Source organism: Aphis gossypii, chromosome 2 (genome assembly GCF_020184175.1).
Source record: "Aphis gossypii isolate Hap1 chromosome 2, ASM2018417v2, whole genome shotgun sequence".
Classification (NCBI taxonomy): domain Eukaryota; kingdom Metazoa; phylum Arthropoda; class Insecta; order Hemiptera; family Aphididae; genus Aphis; species Aphis gossypii.
The window spans coordinates 43,228,603-43,241,760 of NC_065531.1; the positions used below are offsets into that span (position 1 = coordinate 43,228,603).

The following is a 13,158-nucleotide window of genomic DNA, read 5'->3' on the forward strand; positions in this document are numbered from 1 at the left end:
AGCTATATCATGAGCTCTTGCCAACTCATCTAATTTGTTAATACCTCGTTCACCACGTGCTAATCTTTCTTTAAATTTAGTACCAGGACCAGAAAATCTGTAAAAAAAAAAAAAAAATAATTTATAATATATGATTTAATTATATAGCGACTTACCTATAGCCGGGTAGATGTAATTACACAGGCAAATGATTTATAACCGAGTTAATAAGACCGGAACCCTTATTGCTGTTTCGCTTACGAACGCGAGACATCGTGTGACGCTTTCAAGTTCATAGCATAGGTATTTATAGTGAATAATGCGATTTATCGAACAAGAGAAAAAATTATGTATTTATAATATTGATGAGCTATTTCCAAACACTATACGTTCGTTGGTGTTGGGCAGTTCTGGTTGCGGTAAAACAAATATGATATATTTTCTACTCGTTGATGAAAACGGGTTACGATTTGAAAACGTTTACATATACTCTGAAAAGTTAGAACAACCAAAATATAAATTATTGAAACGTATAATCGATGATATTGACGGTGTTAACATTTTTACATTTTTTGAGAATGATAAGGTTATTTCACCTGAAAAAGTTTTACCAAACTCTATATTCATAATGGACGATGTTTTGGGAGAAAATCAGCAAGTTATACGGGAATTTTTCGCACGCGGACGTCATAAAAAAGTAGATATATTTTATCTGGCTCAGAGTTATTCAAAATTACCTAAACAGTTGATCCGAGATAATGCTAATTTAATAGTATTATTCAAACAAGACGAAACTAATTTAAAACATGTATACAATGAACATTGTTCGGTGATATGACATATACACAATTTAAGCATTTTTGTGTTACGTGCTGGAATCGTGCTAGATTTGCATTCGTCGTTATTTATAAAAATAGTGACCGTGATAACGGACGTTATCGTTTTGGATTTGATATGTACGTCATTATATAAGGTGATACAAATAGAAAATATTAACATTTCAAACGCAGTCATGAAGGATGAAGGTAGTATATTAGATGAGTTAGTTAAAGCTAAAGAAAATATTAAACATAAATATATTGAATTAAAAACTGGTGAGGCAAATGTTCAACAATTATTGTCACAAACTTTCAAGCCTATCATCGACCCCTTACCTAAAATATCAGATACAAACCATTCGACATCAAACGAGAAAAATAACAACGAATCGACTTTTAATGAGAACTATCAACAAGAAATTGAAAATTGGTTTCACTCTACAGATTTAGATAAAACCTATGTCCCGAAAAATTTTCAGATGGAAATATTATTCTAGGCGAAAAAGAAGTTAAAGTTATCGAGCAATCTATTCTAATTGATGGTAATAATTATCCATTAACGCCGGGTCTAATCCAGTTATTATTTTTGAAAAAAACACTTATTTATTCCGATAACGATCTAGAAGTATATAAATCTATATTAATACAAACATCGGCACATTTGAGCGTGGGCAATTTTGTTTTTAATAAAAATGTTGTACAGAGTTTTTATTTTTATATTTTGTAAATACAAGTTTGAAGTACATATAAAAACAAAAATTTTGATACCAAAGTTAACGTAATACGATCATTTATCCCAGAGTTATTAAAATGGCTTGATAACTGATTTTGGTAGGAAACGTGTAGTTGTTAGTGGTTTTTGCTATGATGCTCCAGCTAGGAGTTTCATATTGAAAACTAAGGGGCACACTGGATTTTTTTCTTGTTCGAGATGTACAATTGAGGGCGTATATTTGGAAAATAGGGTTTGCTTTCTCTCTGAAATTAATTTTGATAAAAGAACACATTCCAATTTTTTAAATCGCTCAAATGATGAATATCTCATAACTAATTCAGTTTCATTAATTACTGAAATTCCACATTTAGGTATAATTTGTAATTTCCCATTGGATTACATGCATCTTGTGTGCCTGGGAGTTATGAAAAAATTGATTTTATTGTGATGGGCAGTATAAAAAAAGCACCTTTATCAGTTTGTTTACCAACTATAAAGGTATTAACTATTTCTAATAATCTTTTACTGCTTAAACCATTCATCACTTCAGATTTTTCAAGACCTCCAAGGGGTCTAAATGAAGTACCTAGATGGAAGGCCACAGAGTATTGATTATTTCTTTTGTACTCTGGCCCTATAGTGTTGCAAGGTATGCTGAATGAATATTGTTATTCGCATTTTATGTGTTTACATATATGTTTTAGAATTCTCTTAACATCAAACATTGATAGTGAGCTGATACATTTTTGTGAAAAATTATTAATATATTTTGTAGATAAGTTTGGGAAATTATATGGGAAACACTTTATATCTCACAATGTTCATGGGTTGTTGCATATTGTAGATGATTATGTACAATATGGTGCTCTTGACAATTGCTCTTGCTTCCCATTTGAAAACTTTCTACAGTTTTTAAAAAAAATGGTTAGAAAATTTGAAAAACCTCTAGAGCAGGTAATAAAACGTTACAATGAATATTTAACATTTTCTGAATTTAAAGATTCTACTTCCAAACAAAATATAGAGTTTAGAAAGCCACACAATGAAGGGCCACTTATTGATAAATGTACTGAGCCTGAGTTTAAATGTGTTATAATTGATGATTTTAAAATTGATACAAAGTCTATTGCTAATTGTTATATTGGTTTTATTAAAGATAATCAACTTAATATTTTTAAAGTTGAGAATATTTGTAAGAATGATCATGAAAGTGTGTTAATTGTTAAGTTTTTTGGTAGTGTTGAGCCTTTTTTTGTGAAACCAATTAATAGTATTAAGTTACAAATAGCTATTGTAAAAAATTTATCAAATGAACTAGTTTATATAAAATTTAAATAACACAAATTTTAAAAAATATATGATTTTTAATAATGCTCAGAAATTAGAGATCGCATACCCTATACTGCACACAATCAAACAATAATTTAACTACGCTCTATTAATTTTTTTTGTACAATTACTATATTATTACATATTTCATATTATTAGAAAAGCTAGTAAAATGAATAGGTATGTTGTATATACCTATAATATTAAGTATTTTTTTTTAATTTTTGTATTACTCAATATGGTTAAAGTATTATTATTTAATAAGCATGTATATTACATAATATTTATTATAAAATATAAGTATTTAAAGTATTGAATATGATAAATTATTAGTTAACACATTATTTTAAATGAAAATAATAAGAAATAGTTATTAGTTACTATAACTCATTTGCCAATTATAAATATTATACTTGGACAATACTGTTATATAACAGACTTATTAATATTATTATTATTATTTTAAGGTTTATTTACATTGATATATTTAAAAATGTCAAATTATTCAGTTGTTAATTTTACCAAAGACAATAGCGTAGAAGCGGTCCCTAGTATCTGGGTAAAAGGGAACTATTGTGCTTGGCCAAACAACAAATCACTGACATCAAAATATATTACAAATAGACGTTTACCGAATGAAATTGAATTTAAATATTATAAAATTCGAGTACTTTGTAAAAGCATAAGTAAGTTAAATATTTAAAATTTAAGTTATTATAAAATATTATCCATTTGTTTATTTGGTTATATACACATATTTTATTTTAAATAGCATCATTAACTGAAGCAAAATCAAAAGCAAATATTGCCATGCATAGGTCAGATTTTACTGATGACGATGAAGTAATCAATCAGAATAAACTATACTCATCCACAAAATTAAATGCATCAATGCCTCTGTTATCTGGTAATGTTGTAGTATTTGCATTTATAATTTCTTTTATTGATAATTTACCTATTACGCTTTACCTATAGATTCAGACAATGACGAATCTATGATGACAGTTTCTAAAAAACCATTTATGTCTTTGAAATGCGAATCTACAGGTTCAAACCAGACAAGAAAACTAAAACATGGTTGGTCCCCATCTCCAAACAAATTAAAATGTAATTATTTTATTTTATTAAAATTTCAATACCTTCTAATAATATTTAACTTATTTTAAAGCATTAAAAACTCGTGTTGAGTCACAAGATGTTGCTATTTCTCCATCAAGTACCTCAAAATTTCATCCTGGTATACATATTATACATTTAAATATAATGAGTTATTTTCGTTGTAATTATTTCAAGTTTGTAAATAAACAAATACATTTTTCAGAAAAAAGTTCTACAGCTAGAAAACTTTCTTTTTCACACGTATCTGAAATTTTTGATTCCAAAAAAATTAAAAGTAAGTTAATTAGATAAACAGAATCAAATATCAATAGGTACTAGAGGTCGCGATTACACGTGTAATGAACTACACGGATACCCGTGTTTTTACCTATGACGGGGTTAAAGCCCGTGTTATAAAAATACACGTGTATACCCGGGTATTTAAATACCCGTGACCTTAAATACTCATATATTTAAATAAAACCGTATTTCACTATTTTATAGTGCTGACTTAAGATTGCTTCACTTTTTGAACTCAATATGATAGTATACATATTACAATATATTATGTTCAATAATAATAATTAAATAACAAAATAATAATAAATATGTACCTACATATATATATTAATTAACTAAATTTATTTATTAAAAAAATAACAATAATAATATTAAATTAATGAACAAGCAGTAGTTGGTGTATATAGTATGAAAAATTTACAAAAAAATTATAAAGTAATCACTCACGATCTAGGAAGTTATAACAATTGTTTGTTTTGGTAAAGAAAAATTAGCGTGTTTACCATCTCGGGCGCCAAACAACTTCTCTTGGCCGTCACTATGTTTCCAGCGGTTGAGAAACATCTTTCAGAACTAACTGACGTTGCTGGTATTCCTAAATATTTCATTGCCAGAGCAACAATTAGTGGATATTTTGATGTACGTGTCTTCCACCATTCTAGTGCATCAAAATCAAATTTTAACTGTGGTTCTGCCAAGTAATTTTGATACTGAATGTCAGAATCAGCTATATTATAGTTAACTTCATCACCGAACAGAAATTCAAGAGCACCGTGATGTTTAGTTACAGGTGTTTTAATTTGCACATCGCAATTAATCTCAGCCATTTCGTTTATCAAATGTTTAACCCGTGAACAAATTTCCTCTCTTGCATCAACCGTTGTTTCATGCTCTAAGTCCTTGAACCTTGGGTCGAGGAAAGACGCTATTTGCCTAGCAGATACGACACTAGAAGCAGTCCACTGTAATTTAAAACGGTCTGAAAATTCTCTTATTACAGTGGTTTTAAAATGTTCAGCTATTTCATCATCACTTAGGTTATGCTTTAAATGCTTTTCTATAACTGCGTTTAGAAGAGGTCTCACCATTGAACTAGAACAATATTTTTCCCCACAAAAAACAGTGGTCATAATTTGTAGAGGCTTAAGCAATTTTATTAGAGTTTCTATATTTGTCAATTGGTGTTCTGACACTTCAAATTTATGTGCTGTCGCTGCTGTAGTTAACGAACGATCAGCAAGAACATTTGAAATAGGACACCTATTTTTATAAATTCGATCAAGCATCATAAATATAGAATTCCATCGGGTTGTACAGCTTTGAATTAAACATTCTGTTGGCATACCTAGTTGTTCTTGCTTATCTTTTAAATATTGAATAGCTAAATTTGAATGCTTAAAATGACAACAATTTTACTACATAATTGAATTAAATTATCTATTTTATCATATTTTAGGGCCTTATTGATAGCAAGTTGTAATGTATGTGCAGCACATGTTATATCATTTTTTTCTGTAATATTATCCAGTAAATTAACTGCATTCAACACATTTTTTGCATTGTCAGTAACTACTGCCGTAACTTTTTGGTCGATTTCCCATTTATTAAAAGTAATTTTTAATTGATCGGATAAATTTGAAGCTGTATGACGATCTTCTAATTTGTGAGTTGTCAAGGTATATGATTTTGGGCACCACTGGTCATCAATAAAATGTGCAGTAACTGTTATGTACGATTCTTGAGCTATTGATGACCAACAGTCCGATGTACAACTTACACTTTTTGCATCTTTTAATTCTTTTTTTATTAAATATTCAACCGACGATTTGAATCCTTTAAGTCTCTGTTTGATAGCACCTTCCTTACAGATAATATAATTTGGTTCGACTAAGGATAATGGCATTTGATTGATAGCGATCATTTTAGCTAACGTCTGATGAATTTCTTCTGTTCTTTCTGAACTACAAATTCGGTTTTTTTCAAAATTCTTATTAATATAAGTTCTACGTTGTTAACGGGGTGGTTCACGAAATTCTGATGATGAGGACGAACAATCGGTATTTAATAAACTAGTTGATGATGACGATGAACACTGTGTTAAACCATCAACTATATTACACTCTTCGACTTCATGAAGATTATCATCACTAGGAAACAAATTACAGTATAACAGTAATTACAATTACTTAAATCAATTTTATAGGTATAGTTATAGTAGTTGAATGATAAAATTAATATATATTATGTAGATATAGCGTATTATAAATAATATTGTAATTTATATATACGAGTATAATTTACAATTATTATTATTGTTAAAGTTAATGTAATTATGATTAGGACTGATCGAATGCGTGTGTCGTATTAAAAAAAATATAAACTATAAAATAATGTTATATGTGTTAATATTTTATAAAACCAAATATTAAAAAATATTTCGTTTTACACTATAATCATAATTGTAAAAAAACAAATTTTAAATAGGGCCAGGATTTATATAATCTAAAACCCTCAGAAATACGCATTTTTGCTCTTATTTTGTAGGATTACATTCTATAAAATAAAAAATATACAACAAAATCTATTAAAAAATTCTTGTTTTCATTATTTTTTATGTTTACATAAAATAATATTATATTTATAATGATTGAATTTTTTATAATATTTTCGGCATACTAAATATAAATAAATTAAATCGAATGAAAATTACGCGCACTCGGATTATGACAAACACGTCTAATGTATGATTTACGAAAACCTTTAACTTACTCAATAACAGATTAATACTTGTCCCGATATGTCTCAGATAAGATAAGAAAACGACTTGTCAAATTGCATGGGCTATAAATACGTTATTTTAATTAAAATAAGCAAAATATTACATATTAAACATTTAAAAACCGTGTATTAAATATGCAATAAAAAAATCGTAAAATACAGAAATATGCAGTACATGTGACAAAAAAATATGACGAAATATGCAAAAATGGGTATAATACAACTTTATAATTCGGATCTATTGACTATAATTCAAATTTGTAGCTCACCTATCTATTTTTTGGACCGTTAAGAAAAAACACGCAAATGCACAAAAATCCCTGCCCTATTTATAAACATTTTTTTTTGGATTTGAACTCGCAACTTCGAGTTACTATTATTTAGTTAATTATTTTGTTTACTATTATAAACTTCTTAACTTCACCACTACGCGGTAATACGTTACACGAATATGTTATATAAAATTAAGCTTTTTAAGATAACCCAATTTTAAATTAATTAATTAATTGCATGGTGTCCCACGGAGATCTGACAAATGAAATAACTTTTGTTCTGATTAATATTTTTAAAAAATTTCTTTTAAGTATAATTCATAGACAATTGCACTACATTTTTAGTATACATTTTTAATTTTTTATTTTTGAATACTGAAAATAAAAAACTTAAAAATTGATAAAAAATTTTTCCAGAATATTTAAAATAGCCAATTTGTAAATCTGATTTTCAGAAAAATTTATATGGTAAAAACATTTATTTAAGTCAAGTGGCTGATTTTTTACAATTTTTTTAAATATCAATATTCTTGTTAAGTAACATACGCGGGCGCCTATGGGTATCATTGTATTGTTATTTCATTTGTCAGATCTCCGTGGGACACCCTGTATACATACCTTTGATTTTGAGTGTTTTTGCTTATATTGTGTATGAGTTTTAAATGTCTGCCGAATGATCCCGATGATCCACCAGCACAACAAAACACTTTGTTCGAATTATCGTCACACAGATCACAAAAAGCTTTATCACCTTGGCGTTTACCATATTGCCATACCCCAAGGTTTATAGATAATAGAGGTTGCCTCAAAGTCATGTAAACAATACGGAATCCCCGCAACGCCCATCTCACTCATGACGTCACCCGGCGTACAAATTAATAATTATTATGTACAGGCGTACTGTAATTTACTATATTACTGTACTGATCTGTATTCTTACATTTTATAATTTATTAGATAGGTACTTACTAATGTTTTACTATATACATTTTTTCACTTTTATTCTGTATTATGAATTTATTTTACATATAAATTGATTTAATATCATAAATACGAGATAAAAAAAAAATATCTAATAAACATTTTTTTCAAAATAATAAGGTACCTGTAAAACATATTGAATAGAGGGAAAATGTATCTATAATACTATAACAATTGTATTTGATTAATGATTACTATATGAACATGTAAATACTGAATTGAAATATTTTACATAACTAAATATAATATAAAATATTACATTATAATATCTCATAATATTTATTCAGAGCCATTTATAAGTTTCTAATTTTACCTTAATGGTTACATTGTATTTTTTTAACATTATATTTATAAACAGAATACAGATAATCAGTAAAAATAAAATAATTATAGATAAGACAAAATAAAATAATAATTTTAATAATTATACATGCAGAACAGTCAAGTTTAGTACATTTTTAATTCTTTGTCGCAAAAAAGATAATATTATGTAATGATTTTTCTTAATTTATTTAACCTTTGCAGTCTTGCTCTGGATTTTCTAACTTTGTTCAAAGAAATCATATTTGAATTAAAATACTTCATACGAATAAGAATTCTCTGTTTAATGTATGTTTGAATTACAACTTTATACTTCTCATCTACTATCATTCTTTTTAAAAATTTTTTTGTTAATTGTTTGACAACATTATTTGTTTTGGGAATTTGATTTTTAGTGAATTTTTTAAAGAGCCATTCAGTTCTTAAAACTAATGTTTTGAATTTGTTGCTAGGAACTATGAGTCCACCGTAAGATAAATGATTAATCCAAGACGGTAAACTATTATCATGACAGGAAGACATTTTAGATTTCATTAACTCAGTAGTTGTAGATCCAATTTCTGGATACTTAAATCTATACTTTTTGGCAACCCAACCAGTTAAGTATTCAATGGCATCTTTACTCATTTCATTTGAATTATTTTCTTCTTTTATAAAAGATGTATCTAGAGACTCACTTTCACTAGCAGTATCTGTATCACTTGTTCTAGTTTCCTTGTCATCATTTTCATAATTTAAAATTATTTCAGCTTTTTTAAATACGGTTGATAATACATACTCTTCGTTGTTGTTATCTTGTGTATTAGAATAAGAAGAGATACCTGGATTTTTACCCAATAGAATCATTCGCAATCTGTGTAACGCATTTAGTGGCGAAGGATGATCATTTAATCCTCCTCTTGTGCGAAGTTGAGAAAATAAGTTTTCCAAAGCATCTTGATTAATTTTGCTTGTTAAGAGATATTGTAATCCATTTTCTTTCAAAATATTTAGCAGATGACGGGTACCATTTATATGCATTAATATGCCCTTTTTAAATGTTTGAAGGGGTTTTTTTCCAATACATTTCATCTTTGAAATTGTGTCATACACATTGTCAAATAGTAATTCCTGTTCCTCTATATGTGTTCCATATGGTGTTTTAAAAGGTGTAACTTTATTATTTGGATGAGCAACATTTATTTGATCAAACCAATTGTTTATCAGTTCAATAAAATCAGCTGTGTCATCGTTGAGTTTAATGTTCTTAATAGGCTTATAATGCTTCAATGCTATTGATGCTGTGTGTGACAGAAGCTGTGTAGCTAATTTCACTTTCTGACGTTGTGGACCTTCACAAGTTAAGTGTTTCTTGCTTAATTTGTAACAGCCACTAAGTTCTGAAGACATCATCGTTACTAATGCTTCCAGTGGTTGTTTGGTAATTATTTTATCGTCTAACTGGAATCCGGTATCTAGCAACCAATTACGGACGAGTTTTAAAAGATGAGGTGAATCTGGAACACATATAATCTTCCTTCCACTAGGAATATAAAATATAGGTTGTTCATAATTTATCTCCAATTCCTTCCACACTCCCAAATTGCCACCTCCACAATCACAGACACAACAAATTACCTTGTATCCAATCATGTCAAGTTCTTCAATTATATTAAATAAAATAGATTTTGTCATTTTAGTATCGAAGTCAATCATTACAGGTTGTTTCCAAGGTGCTGCTAAACCACGTGCCATTATAACTTGCATTTGATTGTACGGTCCCATAACTTGATCATGAAGGGTGTCGTATTCTAATGTACTGGTTACTTTCATTTCGTCAAATAGTATCACAGTAAGTTTTTCAAATTCTTTTAAATTTTGAGCATTAACAGCCATAATTTTTAAGACATCATGAAGAATTCCACTACGCATTTCAATACCTTTGGCCCATCTTTGAAGAGAGGATATTCCTGAAAAATATTGAATTTAAATGTTTATATAGATATAGACACAGATATTTATTTTTACCTGGTAAGGGATAATGAAGTTCGTCTTTAACATAGACATATGCTCGTTTGCTTAAGTATCTTAACGTGAAAGCTTTAGAAATTTCGTCTCGTGACCAATTGACTCGCATTTTCTTTTTCATTATTAGATCCAATTGGTTGGGAGAAAATATAGTTGATAAATATTTTTTTGCTTTTAATTCAATGGCTTTATTTTTAGTTATGGATAACGTTTTAATTTGTTTAGAAAAATGTGTTTGTGTTAGTTTTAAAATTGAATTTGATGTGTTTAAATTTTTTTGTAAAATTTTCATGTTGAATCGGAGTGATTCATTAATTTTTTTATAATTGACATCTGAGTTTTGTTTAATGATATTCATTTCAGTTTTAAGTCTATAATGTTCTTGACTTAGTTCTTCATATAATCTTTTATAATCAGAAGAAGATATTTCAGGCAAGATATCTGATGTAGTTGATGGATTATTAAATGGCTTTTCAATACAATGTGAAACTATTTCATTTTGTAAATATAATATATAATATATTGTTATTATTCAATTCAATTATTATTTTATAAATTAATATACATATTACACATATACATATGTTATGTGTGTATATATATCTTAATTTTTTCTATGTAATAAGATTTTAACTTTAATGAGGAATTGTATTGATTGTTTAGATGTGTTAGTGTTATGCATCATATTTTACCTCTTTGGCTGATTTCAACTCCATTTTAGTTCTTCGATTAATAGAGGACACTGATATTTGAGTTTTATTATCTGGCATATTCAATGTTGGAATAGTTCCAGGTTTTAGTTTTTTAATAATAGGTGTATAACCAAGCAGTTCAGATTTCAGATCACGTAAAAAATCATCATTGTTGAAATGTATTAAACAAATTGAAGATTTACTTGGATTCCATTTATCATTTCTTTTACATTTCAGTGACCATTCTTTCTGAAGACTTAGGTCTTTAGGAAACCTTAAAACAGTATAACAGGGTTCAGCAGATATTAAACAACTGTTAAATAAACAATAAAGTATTATTAAATATATTGAATAATTCGTTAAAAACCATTAAATCATTAACTGTTAAAGTATTAACTACTAATTATTTATTTTGTTTTATATTTTTATAGTAAGTTTAAATTAATTGAATACATTTAAAAATGTAACAGTTGATAATGTAAATGTACATAAATACATTGTAGGTACCTATGAATTACATATGTACAACTATATTAATATTTCTATTTTTTATATTAATTATATAATAAAACGAATTTTATAATTTACATAACCATATTTTACTTTACTCACCGATAAAATGATACAGAAGTATTACCCGCGTTTCTTAATTTCGATGAATAATTAGTGCAAGTAGCCACAGCACAAGTCGTGCCACCTTTAAACTTTTTAGTATCCATAGTTATACTATTTATACTTATACTAAATAATATATAAATGCTTAAAAATCAAATTATACGCCAAAATCATGTAGAAAAGCATGCATTTTATTGAAAAAGAATACAAAACATTGTCTACGAGTACGCCAGCTGACGTCACAGCGCGTATTCCCCCACTCCTACTTTTCTGAAATTTGTTATTGAGGCAACCTCTATTATCTTTAAACCTTGGCCATACCCAACTTTTAGATCGATAACTCATTTTTCAAAGAATATTTAATATGTATAATACAAATGTCAAGACCTACACTCCATGTGACACGTAGTAATAGTGAACTCAGGCAAATAAGGTCCAGTATGGACTATGGAACCATTTTAAAATCACCAAAAATGTTTAGATAAAAAGTATACATAGATAGTAGGCACGTAAATGTAATGCAATAAAATTGGCGATAAGATAACTTTGCGAATATTTATGTTTGAATATTAAAAATCAGTTTCAATATTAGGTACTCTCTTATATATTATTATACATATAGTCTATAGTGTTAATGCCTATGTAATATTATACGATACCTAAACGAATGTAACATACTAATTTTTAAGCATAAATAATAACTATCAAAATAAGTGAGTAATAAATGAGTATTAATATAATTAACTTGTTGTGATATTTAATCTTATAAAGACTCGTATAAAGAGTTGGGAAAAGTTAACAAATAATACATTTATATTAAAGTATATCTGAATTCTGATTTAATATACAATATAGGTATGCACGGGTATTACATACACGGGTATACACGGGTATTAAATACACGGGCTTTAATATATTTTTTTACCCGCGTATCCGAACTCCGTGTGCCCGTGTATTCTAATCCCCGTTCACAACCGCGACCCCTAATAGGTACCTAATTAATATACAAAAATTATTATTGTATCTTATTTAACAATATAACTACATTTTTGCTAAAATTTTAGATCTACCTATTCAGTCTAATATTGAAAGAATAATTTCTAATGACATTCAAGAACAAGATCCTGTTTCTTTATATCATAATAAGTCCAACATCTTAATTGATGATATTTCTAATAGTGAAGTAACTGCAGGTAAATATAAAAACATTTTTTTCATGAATAAAAACTAAATATTACCTATTTAGTTGCCTC

At 27.7% G+C, this 13,158-nt stretch overlaps 1 protein-coding gene across 1 annotated transcript; it reads right to left on the minus strand.

The window, feature by feature from the left end:
• Positions 1–11,272: 11,272 nt before the first annotated feature.
• LOC114127399 (uncharacterized) lies at positions 11,273–12,009 on the minus strand. Its single transcript, XM_050200162.1, has 2 exons — positions 11,903–12,009; positions 11,273–11,603 (listed from the first exon to the last, which is right to left on the minus strand). Exons 1-2 carry the CDS (start codon positions 12,007–12,009, stop codon positions 11,273–11,275), a joined length of 438 nt encoding a protein of 145 aa, XP_050056119.1.
• Between the last annotated feature and the right edge of the window lie 1,149 nt (positions 12,010–13,158).

Coding starts and splice junctions, on each gene's coding strand:
- LOC114127399 (XM_050200162.1), bottom strand. CDS start 12,009: ATGGATACTAAAAAGTTTAAAGGTGGCACGACTTGTGCTGTGGCTACT. Junction 11,604..11,902: donor ACTTCTGTATCATTTTATCG/GTGAGTAAAGTA, acceptor TTTATTTAACAG/TTGTTTAATATCTGCTGAAC.